At 48.7% G+C, this 15,278-nt stretch overlaps 1 protein-coding gene across 1 annotated transcript in view; it reads right to left on the bottom strand.

Moving 5' to 3' along the window:
• Positions 1 to 15,278, bottom strand: part of SDK1 (sidekick cell adhesion molecule 1) — a 723,652-nt gene that overhangs the window by 276,658 nt on the left and 431,716 nt on the right. Inside the window, exon 5 of the mRNA XM_052636011.1 lies at positions 5,707 to 5,840. Within this exon, the coding sequence (XP_052491971.1) occupies positions 5,707 to 5,840 (134 nt within the window). The remainder of the gene's footprint in view (positions 1 to 5,706; positions 5,841 to 15,278) is intronic.

Genomic DNA, 15,278 nt, shown 5'->3' with positions numbered 1-15,278 from the left:
TGGTGAGAAGAGGCCCCTGACACGTGGGGCATCCTCAGGACGGTCTGGGTTTTATTTTTAACTTTTAACTATTAGCATCGGCCATGCTGTGGCTTGCGGGATCTTAGCTCCCCAGCCAGGGTTCGAATCTGGACCCAGGCAGCGTGAATACCGAGTCGTAACCACCGGACTACCAGAGAATCAATCCCCAGGATGATCTGATCTTTACAGAGAAGATGAGGAAGCAGCTGGTAACAGCTGCCCTGAGATCACACAAGGCTGCCCACCCCCTGGGAGCTTCTGTGTGCCCTGGGGGGCATCGTAGCCCACGTGAGGGGCACTGCTTTGGGAGAGTGGAGATGCTGGGCACCCCAGATGTGCTTGAAAGCTGAGGACAAATCTCAATTCACGCTTGGACCCAACCCCCCAGGATTTACCAAGGATGAAGTTAGACTGAAATAAGTCACGGGGGGGAACGGAAGACAGCTTGGGATGAGAAAAGGTGGGAATTCGATGGAGAGAAAACGAGTAGATGAGAAAAAAAAAACAACCTGGTTTTGTCTTGCGCACGTGGGGAGAGAATCAGAGCCTCGTTATTTTTAATCACTTGGACCTTTATTTCTCAAGTCTGGTTGAGAATCCCCAGTGTACGCTTATTCCAGACCTCATCCACCACTATGGACACACACACTGGAACTGGCATTTTCACTTGTGTTTGAACTGGAACCGTAAGAAGAGAACTAATCGTCAGTGCTATTATGCAGATGGGGGTCTGCCAGTGGGATGGCCCACCACACACTGCACGCAAGCTGCCCCAAGGCAGATCTAAAAACTCTCATTCTCAAGGGAGGCAGATGCCTTCATATATCCATGTGCTTTCAGAACCTCCCAATGGGCCGTGGTTTCACCTTTGCCTGGTAGGTAGATTTATGTATTTGCGTATTTTTAACTAAACTAACTCTGACAGGGTAGACAACTGGATACAAAGTACACCTGGGGGGAAGTCACAGATCTGAGTTACAAGCCTCGCGCAAAGGAGCCACAGAAACACAAATGGCCACGTTGACGCCCGTGCTCTTCATCAGCCACGTTCCAGGACAAACTGCCCTCTGTAGTCAGAAGTTGAAGAGCCTGTCCAGAGAGCTGAAGACTCAGGAGGACCAAGCACAGTGTGGGCTTCCATTCAACAAGCGCATATTGTGTCCTGAGACACGGACTGAAGACGGAATGCAGCCGTCGGGACTCTCAGGATGCTCACGATGCTGTTTCCTTCACCTTTCATTTCTCGCCTTTCTGTACGATACGCGCTCACACCACAGCACAGCTCAGTGTGCGCACATCCGGCTGCAGCCCACGGGGTCACTAAGAGCCAGACACACTGCAGCGACGTAGCATGCACAAGCTCAGCGAGTGAATTCCACCGTGAAGGACGCTTCCTGTTTCTCTGTTTCTGAACATTCTGGCAGTGAGGCACCATGTAACCTATACAGTCATTGCTGGATCTGCAACTGGTCATTTATAACAAGACACCACCTCCAGATTGCTTTCTAAAAACATTTCAAATCGTTCCTATCACTTCGGGCATCCAGCCTATGTCAAAGAACAAGTGGAAGGTGTGTGCTCAAAGGCCCCCTCTCTCCCTGTGATGTTAGAGGCATGAAGGAAGCAAGACAGAATTTTATCCGGGCACGCGAAAGCCACGCTGTACAGGGCAGTCCTCTTGGACGAATGTTCGCAGACATTATCCTCAGGAATTCACTTTCAACTGCTACCTGTATATGAGGTCTGCAGTTAGATTAGCATTATAGAGGACAAAAGAATGTGAAGTGGGCTTCAGAATTAAAGGCAAGGGTTTGCCAGCCTCAAGGAGGATCCGTTGAAATGATATCCTATCTGCAAGCGTTGTTTGAAGAGGAGACATTAAAATGAGAGAGGTGAAGGAAGCAGGAAGGAGAGAGGCAGTCATTTCTTTTCTAATCTAAGCTTCGTCCCCAGCAGAGTCTCATTATGCTGGACATTCTGAAGATTAGGTCAGAGCTGATGATGTGTCTAAGGCACGTATGATGGCGCTTAAACAATAATTGGTTAATCACTTGTCTCATCTCCTAAACTCTGTCTTTCCTTTTTTTAAAAAAGAAGCTCTCATTCACAGATTAATTCAGTTTGGAAGATCTGATCCACACGAGTTAGCTCGATGTAAAATCTTCAAAGGGAAGCCGAGCGCAGGCTGACAGGTGTATGGAGCTCGCCTGGTTTGCCCTCAGAGTGGAGACGTGTCCTCTCAGGCGAGCACAGCCCGCTCTTTCCCTGGCGTGCACCTGAGCTGCGGGAGTCGGCCATGAAAAATTCATGCAGGGTGCTTCAGCGGTCCACCTACGTCCTTAACATCTGCTGGCTTCACGTCACATGAAAACTTCAAAGTGAACCCACCCCGAGATTGCGGCAGGCTTTCCCCGGGAGCAGTGGTGGACAGCCCAGAGACGCCCTCCCCTTCGCGGCAGGCAGGAAACGCCTGGCAGGACACGCCTGGCAGGACGCAGTGACTTACCCTCTTAACCACGTACAGCGGGAGGGCGGGGAGCAGCGGGGGTACCACGGTCGGGCTGCACAGCCATTCGGATTGCCGTGCTTCCTCAAAATTTTATTTTTAATCTCAACCTTTTTGCTTCCCATAAGCTTCCCGTGCAGCCAAAATATTCAGCCACTGAGAAGGTGGTGATGTTACTCTGAAGCGCACAGTTGTGTGGGGAAACGCATTGTCTCCTCCTGCCGGCCAGGTGATAGGGGGTCGTTCACTTGGGTGGGTCCAGGCAAGGCCGGCCTGGGAGCTGCTCCAGCTGGACGCCAGGCTGTCCCAGCAACAGGAACAGTTTAGTACAATGACTGCAAACAAGAGGTGGGCTGTGTGGCTCTCTCCACTTTTAAGTTAATTACAGTGCAAACCACCAGGAATTTAATTGCCAGTAGCCTAGCACCTTGATCAGATTCACCACAGAAAGGTTCCCTACTTTATTCTCCTGATGCCAAGGGAAAATTTATCATCGTTAAATGATAATTGGCTGTAATATCTTTAGATTCTTCATAAATGCTGGCTGGCAAGTTTCTATAATTTTTCATCAATCTTGTTTGGTGTTTTTAAGAAGTGTACACCAGAGAAAAAAAGATGTCTAGGTCTGAAGAACACACTGCATCTTACTGTCTGCGTGAACAGGTCTTTCAAGAGTGTTCCATAATAAATTTATGGAGTTTATTTTTTCTATAATTTTAGTTTTACTCATTACTTATTTATAATTCCATAATAAATCCGGTGGGGGTGATGCATCCTCCATATGTCACGCGGCGCTGGCAGGGGAATCCCCCCATCCCCACGGTGTTCCCCATGGTCCAGAGAGGAGAGACATTTGAACAGTCCCTTCCGGGGGCTTCCCTGGCCATGCACTGGAGGCCCGGTGGTTAGGGCTCTTCCACTGCAGGCGTGGGTTCGATCTCTGGTCAGGAAATGAAGACCCCACAAGCTGCAGAGCATGGTCCAAAATTTTAAAACAGGAATAAATCATAGTGAAAATAAATAAACAAGCAATTATGGGGTTTTTCTGCAGATTTATCAAGACTTCTGATCTTTAGAGGTTTTCTAAATAGAACTCCAGTGAGAAAATGCACAATTGGGTGCCATTTAACTTTTAAGGAAACCTAATACATCAACAGGCCAGTTCACTCAAGAATTAAAACAAGGTTGTCCCCTCAGTCTCCTTTCTTGTCACGTTCTATCTGGTCCCCATAAACAGCAGAGAACACAAAAGCAGACAGAATGCAGGTCTTCTCCTGAGATTTAAAGTAAGTCTGTGCATACCGTCACTTCCTTATATCTCACCTTCTACACGTTTTACCTGGTGCCAACAAAAAGATACAAATACACATGGGAACAAAATGCAAGGCAGTTAATTATAATAGTTATGAGCTGCTTCTAAAATGCTTCTTGGTTAGACACTGAAATTATTAAAAAATTTACATATTCCAATTCCCTAAGGCTTGGTGCTGTGTCACTACGGCGACCCGCACACCCACTGTGCCGGCTCACTCTCTGGCCCTGTAGGAGGCTCCTGGGTGTGGGCTGTTTCATAACTTGTGAGGCTGGCATCAAGTTAGCCAGAATATCTGTGCAGCTCCCCCCCTCTCCTAATAGACTAAGGTCAAATTTTTTTGTTTCTGACTCAGAATTCTGCTAATCTGACCTATTTTTATTAGCCTAGTACATACTGTACAATTGAGTGTGGAATCAGAGTTGCTAAACAGAATAAATGGCTCTAATGATATAAGTTGGAAATAACTAAAGTTATCACAGTCTATTTAATAACACAGTTTTCCTCCATCCATGGGATTCTCCAGGCAAGAGTACTGGAGTGGGGTGCCATTGCCTTCTCTGGTTAGTATTGAAAAGTCTTCACAAATCACATTCTTTTACTGCTGTGATTCTTGGTTCACAGGGTCCTTTAAACAGCAGAGCAACCTACACTGGACGTTGTGAGCCCAATGTCGAATCAGTGGACACAGCTCTCCACAGCCCCAAGAGGCCCTGCTGAAGGCCAGACCTGCGCCATCTGTGGTCTGGAGCTGAGGACTCAACTCCCCGGAATTACGGTGCTGACGACAGGGTGGTGGTCCCTGGGAGCACTTGCTGGGTATGTGCAGGGCAGGTGAGGCACACTTGGTTAATGCCCACTGCCTCCTGACCCCGGTGCTGGCCACACTCTCCCAGAAACTGTGCTGGGCCTAAAGCAACAGCATCACTGGGGACCAGGGGAGGCAGACGCTGTGGTTGAGCTCAGCTATGACACAAAACCACCTGAAGGGGAAAGCCATTCCTCCACAGAGCTTTGTAAAAAGATGGAACCTCCCACTATACAGACAAATTCACTTAACTCACTCCATTATGATGTGAGCATAGTATTCTGAAATTTTCCACACCCATCTGCCAGCTGTGTTTTCTCAATAGCACAGTCCCGGCCTTTCCGACCGTGAAGCTTCTCGCTGCAGACATCGGTGGCACTTCTGAGACTTACCTTTGATCTCTTTCAGCTCCAGGTTCTCACTTCTAATCATTCCCCACTTCTCTGGCAATCAGCTCTTGCAAGGACAATTTTTGGAGCCTTCTTTCGAAGGCCAAGTATGTAAACTAAGTTGCTTCAAACTAAAACTTCCTTAAATAAACTGAACATTTAACTGTGACGCGTGTGCATTTTCTTCATGATTCTTAAGATACACTCCTAATTTTAACAAAACTTAATATCTGCATTTTCTCAAAGGTTTTTTTTTTTTTAATTAAAGTAAAAGAACACACCCTGTGGCCTAATCTCGTCCCATAGAAGTTTCATGGATACAACTCATAAGCCCAAAGATGTTCTGTTGCTAAAAAAACACATACATGAACAGAGCACCAAAGCAAAACAGATTTTTTGTCTTTAAGTTCCCCCAAATGAATAAGATCTTGCATTTAGAATTACTGGTCGGGGTCACATTTCCTGCCAGTCACTTCAAGGAAAGCAGCTATAGACACTGGACCAACCCTGAACCGCAAGCACTAGCCGGAGGGGCGAGACTTGCGCAACGCCTCGCCCTGCGAGCCGCGGCGGCCCTGCACGCGAGCCACGTTGCCCCTGCACCCAGCGTCGCCCCCCTGCCCCCCACCCCCACCCCGCCCCGCCGTGGCCGAGCGGGCGGCGCACTCACTGGCTACGCTCAGGTGCATGGGCGGGCTGGTCTTGTTCTCGCCGTTTCTCTCGTTGACCGCCTGCACGTAGTAGGCCCCCGCGTCGCTGGCCGCCACTGCCAGGATCACCAGCTGGTTCTCCAGGGTGATGGCTCTGCGTCAGGGGAGAGGAAAGGACAGGGTCAAGGCCCATCCACAGAACTTCTTTGCAAAGCACGTTAAGTCACCAGGCCAACTGTACAGGAATGTCCACAGTTGGGTTTTGTTTTGTTTTTTGTTTTTTGGGTTAAAACGAGATCTGGAAGGACAGAAACGAATCCCCAGGCCGACCAGAGGAATGAGGCAGAGGCCGAGCCTCCTCAGGTCCAACGATGCACTCGCTCCTGCCAGGCAGGGGTCTGGGAGCCCCGGACGCCACCTCCCCTGGTTGTGGGAAGACAGCCTTTGGAACATACACACCCAGGGCTTGTCACACTCAGAGGTTCCTCTGGGAATTCATGATGAGATGGGTTAGAAGAAACTCTGGAGCGGCTGGCCTCTCCTCCAGGCAGTGCTATTTGACCCACTGGACCCCAAACCCGGACCCACGGAGCCGGGGTTTACTGTGACTCTCCACTCCCAGGGAGCCTCCTTGCAGCCACTGTAGCTCTATTTCCAGAGCCCTGGGTAGAAGAAGAGTGGCCAGCGGGCACAGTGCTGACCCCTTCAGCTCAGTCCCCCCATAACCGCTAACCCCAGTGGGCACAGTGCTGACCCCTTCAGCTCAGTCCCCCCATAACTGCTAACCCTAGTGGGCACAGTGCTGACCCCTTCAGCTCAGTCCCCCCCATAACCGCTAACCCCAGTGGGCACAGTGCTGACCCCTTCAGCTCAGTCCCCCATAACCGCTAACCCCAGTGGGCACAGTGCTGACCCCTTCAGCTCAGTCCCCCCATAACCGCTAACCCCAGGACTGCACAGGCTCTCGCGTGCTTTCTCCCCATGCCCGCAAGTGCAAACAAACATTCTAGGCCGTCATCCCTGAGTCCTCATATACTCCAATCCTGTGGTGCAAAGGAACCACTGGGACACATCCTACCCGCACACCTTCTCTTCAGAAATGAGAAAACCAAGGATCAGAGAGGTTACGTTGTTTGCCCAAGATAACACAGAGGCATCACTTTGCCAACAAAGGTCTGTCTAGTCAAAGCTATGGTTTTTTCAGTCGTCATGTATGGATGTGAGAGTTGGACCACGAAGAAGGCTGAGCCCTGAAGAATTGATACTTTCGAACTGGGGTGATGAAGAAGACTCTTGAGAGTCCCTTGGACTGCAAGGAGATCAAACTAGTCAATCCTGAAGGAAACCAATCCTGAATATTCATTGGAAGGCCTGATGCTGAAGTTGAAGCTCCAATACTTTAGCCACCTGATGCAAAGAGCCAACTCACTGGAAAAGAGCCTGATGCTGGGAAAGACTGAAGGCAGAAGGGGACAACAGAGGACGAGATGGTTAGATGGCATCACTGGTTCAATGGACATGAGTTTAGGACGAGATGGTTAGATGGCATCACTGGTTCAATGGACACGAGTTTAGGACGAGATGGTTAGATGGCATCACCGGTTCAATGGACACGAGTTTAGGACGAGATGGTTAGATGGCATCACTGGTTCAATGGACACGAGTTTAGGACGAGATGCTTAGATGGCATCACTGATTCAATGGCCATGAGTTTGGGAGATGAGTTTGGAAGCTCTCGGAGATGGTGAAGGACAGGGAAGCTTGGAGTACTGTAGTCCATGGGGTCAGAAAGAGTCAGACACGACTGGAAGACTGAATACAGCAAGTGAGCTAACACAGCAAGGTGACGATACCAGAGGGGGCTTGGTCTTCTCACACATAGACTGTGCTCTGCCGACCATACCCCATACACAGACTCTCACCCTTACTCATTCAAAAGAAGAAGAAGAAAAGCAATAAAGACAGGAATTTCATAAATCCGAGCGACCTTTCATTAAATGGGTATGCTTTGCCCATGTTATAGTCCTGTATTCTTTTTACTAGCTAAGGAGGTTGGGAGGCAGTAAGACCCTGTGTTAAAAAACAAAAAGACAAAGGTAAGTGATCTTTTCCTTGTCTGCTGAAGAGCGCTTTCTTCACAGTCTGAGCACCGAATGTCCTTCAGCCTACGCCCTCATGTTCAAAACACTGGAAAAATCCTGGGACACTGGAGTGGATCGTATCACCTCCCACAGCTGTGTGACTCTATGGTGAACAGTTTCATTTGTTCGCTTTTAATCCTACATAGTCACAGCCCTTCCAGGTTCAGGTAAACTGAGATCTCTATTCCAGTAACATCAAAAAACATGCAAAATAAATAACTTGCCAGGAGAAATTTTAACATAACAATCATCTTTTTCTTCCTGCTACCTCCAAAAACCTTTTTTGAAATCTCTTGATTTTCAGACACTTTTTAAGATTATCTTAAAGAAGTTACTGCTTATTCAGGGTTCCCATAGGATATATTAGATTTGAGGTCTCTATGATTAGCTTACCCCATTTCTCATTTAAGAAAATTTCCCTATTAAGAAGTTTTCAATTTTTAGTCCCATAAAAATATTTCACAAAAGCTTTACTATAATTATTTATAACTCTTTTATAGATTCCTTTATAGAACCATGGAAATTGTTCCATTTTATTTTAGTATATGTTACCCTGGCACCTAAAATTAAATACAAATTATTTATTACACATGAAGTTTCACATTTAATAGTACAATTTAAAAACTGAATATATCATAACTTTTTTTCTTTAACATCTGATTTTTGCAATAGTAATTTCAAATATGCCTATTATTCCTCAGAATTATTCTCCAAAATGTATCCATTAATTCTCTGTATTATTTATGACATTGTTTCAAGGGTACTGAAAATAAAAAGTACATAAAGAATAGAAATATTAAAGTTTACATCTATTATAATTTATATCTATAAGCTCATTTTTTCTTCTAGCTTTAAATTTCTGTAGTAAAGTCAAAACTTGTGAAGAGAAATCTATTGCCAAAAAGAATACCACAAAAATTCCCAAACTTTATAGAACATTACAGTAATAAGGGTCAGTTCCCCAGAAGACTTCATCCCTGCCTATTAAACTCTTTCTGAACAGAGCACTTATACAAAAGGAACTGATTCTTAAATGAAAACTAAAATATATAACAACATTCAGCTCATTCACAGCTCTGGTGATGGCTGTGATGCTTAAGAAGAAGACCATCTTTAAAGACAGTGGAGCGGGTACCAGGCGTCCACGCTCTGTGTCCTCTCTCCCGGGAGACCCTGAATTTGGGGTGGTGCCCAAGCCTCCCCAGGCAGCCACATGGTGAGGAGTCAAGCCAGCCCCGCTCCCAGCAGCAGGCTTGCCACCCCGGCTTTGTTCAAGGCAGCGAGGAGCTGCCAGGGGACCCGAGCTCCCCGTGAGGCCAGCAGAAGGGCTGTGTGGGGCCCGATCAGACCTCGGCTGCCCTGGGGCTGCCGGTGGCCGCCCTTTCAACCCCAAGGTGGGGGAGCATGTGAACAAGTCAGGAGGAAGGCTGGGACTGTGAGAATCAGAGCAAGCTGGCCCGCAGCCTGAATGTAGTGATGAGAAAGTGACCGGCGCGGTCCTTTAATGCAACCCCTACACTTGCTCATAAAGTGCTCAGCGGTGACGCAAGGTCACCAGGTGGGCTGACGGCCGGCGTCTCCTCACAGCCCACCCTGGGGCAGGAGCCCTGTGCTGAGAGGGCCACGCCACACAGACTGGTCTGTGCCAGCGGTGCCCTCCAGTCCCTCCTGCTGGTGATGGACACAGGAGACCAGGCTCCGGCCAGCCAGGCTGTGGCGTGGACCTGGGCTGTCACTGGTCTGGGGTGGCCACACCTAAGTTAGTTCATCAGCTCAACGGGCAGGGTGTCCATTCCTTGGCTGGGGGTCGGGCTTTTTCTTCTGCTACTAAGTGGGAACAAGGAAGCCTGCTGCCCCAGATAGATGCTCATGGTGACGATTTTATGGCCGTGATGGGAACAACCTTAGCACAAGGCTGATGTGCTGATGGCAGGACAGAGAGAATGGACAGCACCTGTGTCCTTGATCTTGAGGCCCTGGTGGGGCCAGTGAACCATCCTGCAGGCCTCCTATCCCTGGACCTCCCACTTCACGAGGTCATGTTCGCCATTCGTGCTTAAACACAGTAAGTAAGGGTTTCTGTCACTAGAAATGAAACACATTCTGAAACAGACTCAGCACATAAAACAGCAGACAAGAGTGAAAAAACTGGCTAAAACTCAACATTCAAAAACCAAAGATCACGGCATCCAGTCCCATCACTTCATGACAAATAGATGGGGAAATGATGGAAACAGTGACAGACTTTCTTTTCTTGGGCTCCAAAATCACTGCAGATGGTGACTGCAGCCATGAAATTAAAAGACACTTGCTCCTTGGAAGAAAAGCTATGACCAACCTAGACAGCATATTAAAGCAGAGACATTACTTTGCCAAAAAAGGTCTGTCTAGTCAAAGGTATGGTTTTTCCAGTAGTCATGTATGGATGTGAGAGTTGGACTATAGAGAAAGCTGAGTGCTGAAGAACTGATGGTTTTGAACTACAGTGTTGGAGAAGACTCTTGAGAATCCCTTGGACTGCAAGGAGATCCAACCAATCCATCGTAAAAGAAATCAACCCTGAATATTCATTGGAAGAACTGATGCTGAAGCTGAAATACCAATACTTTGGCCACCTGATGTGAAGAGCTGATTCATTGGGAAAGATCCTGATGTTGGGAAAGACTGAAGGTGGGAGGAGAAGGGGACGACAGAGGATGAGATGGTTGGATGACATCACCAACTCGATGGACATGAGTTTGAGCAAGCTCTGGGAGTTGGTGATGGACAGGGAAACCTGGCGTGCTGCAGTCCATGGGGTCACAAAGAGTCGGACACAACTGAGCAACTGAACTGAACTGAACTGAGGGTAAAAAAACAAAAAACAAAAAAAAACCCTAAAGCATGTGTATCCTCTGTGCGTAGGAAAATAAGCCCATATATCGGCCGACCGATGTGTAGACGTGAAATGTAAACAGTGGCTGCCTTGTGTGCTGGGCTAAGTTGCGTCTGACTCCTTGCAACCCTATGGACGGCAGCCCGCCAGGCCCCTCCGTCCATGGGATTCTCCAGGCACGAACACTGGAGTGGGTGGCCACGCCCTCCTCCAGGGGGCTTCCTGACCCAGGGACTGGACCTATGTCTCTTGCGCCTCCTACGCTGCAGGCAGGCTCTTTACCACTAGTGCCACCTGGGAGACCCTAACAGCCAGCGGCAAGCTCTGAGTAAAAAGACTCCAAGTTATTTTCTTTTGATTTTTTAAAAAATTTTCCATAGTAAATATGACTTTTGTTATCAAAAGAAAAAGAATCTCAAAATGAATGCAGGGTCTGCTAAGTAATTAGCAAAGTTCAATAATTTCCCATATTACAAATTACGTAGCTTCCACTACAATGTAATTCCAAAGCACTAATTTAAAACTTACATTGATTTTAATAGGAAAACTACAGTATTAGGCCAGAGATATTCCTTTCTCTTAACTTTATGGAAATAACTGTATGTATGGTTTTATGTAAAATTATTTCCTTAGTCTTTCCCAGCTTAATTCTACACTTCCGAGCGACATCTTCTAATCCGAGTTCCATGGAATAATGTTGCTGCTGCTGCTGCACAGTCCTCAGTCGTGTCTGACTCTTTGTGACCCCACGGGCTACAGAACTTCCCCGACCTCCACGGTTTCCTGAAGTTTGCTCAGAATCACGTCCACTGAGTCGATGATGCCATCCAACCATCTCTCCCTCTGCTCCTGCCCTCAATCCTTTCCAGCACTAGGGTCTTTTCCAATGAGCTGGCGCTTTGCATCAGGTGGCCAAAGTATTGGAACAATGATAAAGAAAATAAGAAAAAAATGAAAGCACCCAGTCGAGTATGGGTGAAATAAATGAGCTTTAGTCAGGAAACCAGAGTGTTGGACCCATAAAGAACAGAAGCTAAAGGGTCACACACCAGTCACTGACTCTGAGCACAGGGAGCTGTCACTGGCCAGTTGCCCCTAACAGTGGACATTCCTGACAGAGGAAGCGCTGTGGCTCCACAGAAGAAGAGCGGTTCGGATGGACAGCTCTCTGGGGCTTTGGTCTCCACCTGATCCTCCCGGTGGTGGGCAGAACAAGAATTCTCCATTTCAGAAAAGACGGCCCCCCAGGAGCTCCTGGTGGTCTTGGGCCACCAGCACTGGTCAGAAACGCTGAGGGGGACAGGCTCCTGGGGGCGGGCTCCTAGGCGGGCTGATGCATGCGGTGGGTGGGTTTTGGGGGGCTGGGCAGTGGCGATATGGTCGAGTGTGCCTCCCCCCACACCAGCCAGTGCTGAAGGGACGGCACGCTCTGTGTGCCATAGGAGCATCTGCTGCCAGAGAAGTGACATCATCGTATCAATTCCAGAAGCACCGGGTTGGTCACTGATGCAAGCAGCCCGGGGTGTGCCTGCTCAAGGCCAGGAAAGGAAAGCGAGGGTCTGTGTGTCCTTGGGTTGCCATGGGGACAGGTCCAAATAACTGTATCGCTAATGAGTCAGCAACCATTTGAGTTCCCAGGCCTGAGTGGAGTGGAGGGAATCCAACCTGAACCAGGCACACACTGGCCATGTCCCATGGAGCTTAGAGCTGACATATTTACATACCATATGAAGTAACAGGGAACACTCTAATAATTTGCCCTTAAGAGTGCTGACAGTGGTTTGGGGGCTTCTCAGGTGGTTCAGTGGTAAAGAATGTACCTGCCAATGTAGGAGACTAAAGACACTCGGGTTCCATCCCTGGGCAGGAAGATCCTCTGGAGAAGGAAATGGCAACCCACTCCAGGGTTCTTGCCTGGGAAATCCCAGGGACAGAGGAGCCTCGCAGGCCAGAAACAGCCCATGGGGTCACGAAAGAGTCGGACGCAACTTAGCGATTGCAGCAGCAGCGGCAAGAGTGGTTATGGACGCAAAGCGAAGAGCTCCAAGAGGTCCCCGAATTTCCATAACGCGCATCACAGCGCTCAGTGTGGGCTTCCCTGATGGTCTAGTAGTTAAGAACCCACCTGCCAATGCAGGGGACACAGGTTTGGTCCCTGGTCGGGGAAGAGCCCACGTGCCACAGAGCAAGTAAGCCTGAGCGCCACAGCACGGAAGCCCGCGCACCCTCCAGCTGCGCTCCGCAGCAAGAGAAGCCACCGGGATGAGAACCCCGTGCGCCGCAAGGAGGGGTGGCCCCCTCTCCCTGCAATTAGAGGAAAGCCCACAGCCCCGGAGGCCCAGCACAGCCAGGGCTAAATAAACAAACCTTAAAAACCGGTCACTGTAACTCATCCTTTTTGTTTTCATAAAAAAGTTTAAATATATACTTAGTTCTCAATAAGTATTTTGATCTTTGACACTTTTTAACACACAGCCAGGAGATCCAACCAGTCCATTCTGAAGGAGATCAGCCTTGGAAGGACTGATGCTGAAGCTGAAACTCCAGTACTTTGGCCACCTCATGCGAAGAGCTGACTCATTGGAAAAGACTCTGATGCTGGGAGGGATTGGGGGCAGGAGAAGGGGATGACAGAGGATGAGATGGCTGGATGGCATCATGGACTCGATGGATGCGAGTCTGAGTGAACTCCGGGAGTTGGTGATGGACAGGGAGGCCTGGAGTGCTGCGATTCATGGGGTTGCAAAGAGTCAGACACGACTGAGCGACTGAACAGAACTGAACTGAACACACAGCCAGTGGTAACATAAACATGGGTCGGTATTGACACATTATCACACAGTCCAGACACGGCCGAGCGACTAACATTGTGATGGAGACTCAGCCAAGGGCTCAGGAAAATAAGGACTGTGCCCATGAGACAGGAGAGTGTAAACCCAGGTCTGTGGCTTTGCTATTGCAGGTGCAAAAGCAGCGTTTGGTTGGTTTCGATTGTTATTCTATTACATTTTTTAAAAAATTGGGAGTGTAGAAAAATGCAGAACATTAGTTTTTAAACCCTTAAACATAAAAATGAAAGATTCAAAATATTCCCTATTTTAATTAAACAGCTTTTTAATGGGTCGGTTCCGAGGTTTAGTGCTGTGAGGATAATCTCGATCTCAAGCCTTCCTGTGTAACAGCAAGTTCAAGGCAGACAGCTTCTAAATTGATGAACTTCCCTTACTTGTACAATTACGAGAACTGAAACTGCTTCTAAGGAATGGTCGGCCATAAGGAGTCCCTGGGTACTCAATAAATGTTAAGGCAGCGGAATGACATGTTTACTTAGTCAAGATGTAAACACTTGCTGCTCACTGGTTGCCCCAGATGCGAGAATAACATTTTAAAGGCAAGTGAACGAGAATTTGGGAAACCTATTTCTCAAAATTTCAAACCCAGAGAGGTGGTGAGTTGTGTTCATTGGTAGAAACAGGAAAACCCAGGATAGGCGACCAGGAGTAAATGGGATTTGACTTTAGCCCGGCTGTGCCCGGTGCTGCAGGCCCACGAGAGCTCAGGTTGCACAGTGAGGCCCTTGTCCAGTGGGGGAAGGACCAGCCATGACCTGAGAGGAAGACCCTAGAGACGAGAAGGGCCGTTCAAACCTCCACCAGTTCAGTGAGCGGCACGGCCCGTGCCTTGTGGAACGTTCAGAGGCCCTGCTCTACGGCCGCGGTACGCTAAGCTCAGTCGCTGAGTCATGTCTGACTCTTTGTGACCCCGTGGGGTGCAGCCCACCAGGCTCCTCTGTCCATGGGATTCTCTGCAAGAACACTGGAGCGGGTTGCCATTTTCTTCTCCAGAGGATCTTCCTGACCCAGGGATCGAACCCCTAAAAATGTTCAGACAAGTTCGACCTGGATGGAGCGAGGCCTGGAACCAGATCTGGCCCTGACTCTGTTCCCCGAGGCTCCTTAGGTGGTTTTTTTTTCCATCTGTGAAAGAAGAGCAACAGTACCTACACCAAAAGGACCCCGTGAAACGGAAATCAAGGCAGTGAGGGACACGAGGCCGGCACACAGCCGGTCATTCAGCATTGGCTGGTGCTGAACCCGGCTCCCAGGCGTGGTGCACACAGATAATAAGTGATCAACGGAGAAACACAGACAATTGTCCTATTTGTGAGGTGGCTAAATGGCAACCACTTCCTAGAGTGTTAGTTCACAGACCTCCCTATAGACACACACACGGCCAGGCGACGGAATCATCAGATTACGGTCACGAACCATCTGATGCGCTCCCACCTAAAAGCCATCACTGGGGAGCTGAGGTGTCGTGACGCAGCAGAGAGCCGGGAAAAGCCCATTTTCAGACACGTCCGCCCATCTGAGAAACAGACGGCAAGGCCCACCTTACAAGACTTTAATGCCAGGAACCCATGGCGGCTTCTCAACACGCGTCCATGTGTCGCAGACAGAGCCGACCTTCTTCCTCTGGAACAGACACCGAACGACGGGAGAGGCGGAAGAGAAACACGGAAATTACAGGGTGACCATGCGACGGGGAGGGATTCATTTCATCGGGGACGCGGCCC

The sequence above is a fragment of the Budorcas taxicolor genome, chromosome 2, assembly GCF_023091745.1.
Source record: "Budorcas taxicolor isolate Tak-1 chromosome 2, Takin1.1, whole genome shotgun sequence".
Lineage (NCBI taxonomy): Eukaryota > Metazoa > Chordata > Mammalia > Artiodactyla > Bovidae > Budorcas > Budorcas taxicolor.
Note: the sequence above shows the minus strand (reverse complement) of the source record. Positions and strands in the feature narration are given on the sequence as shown.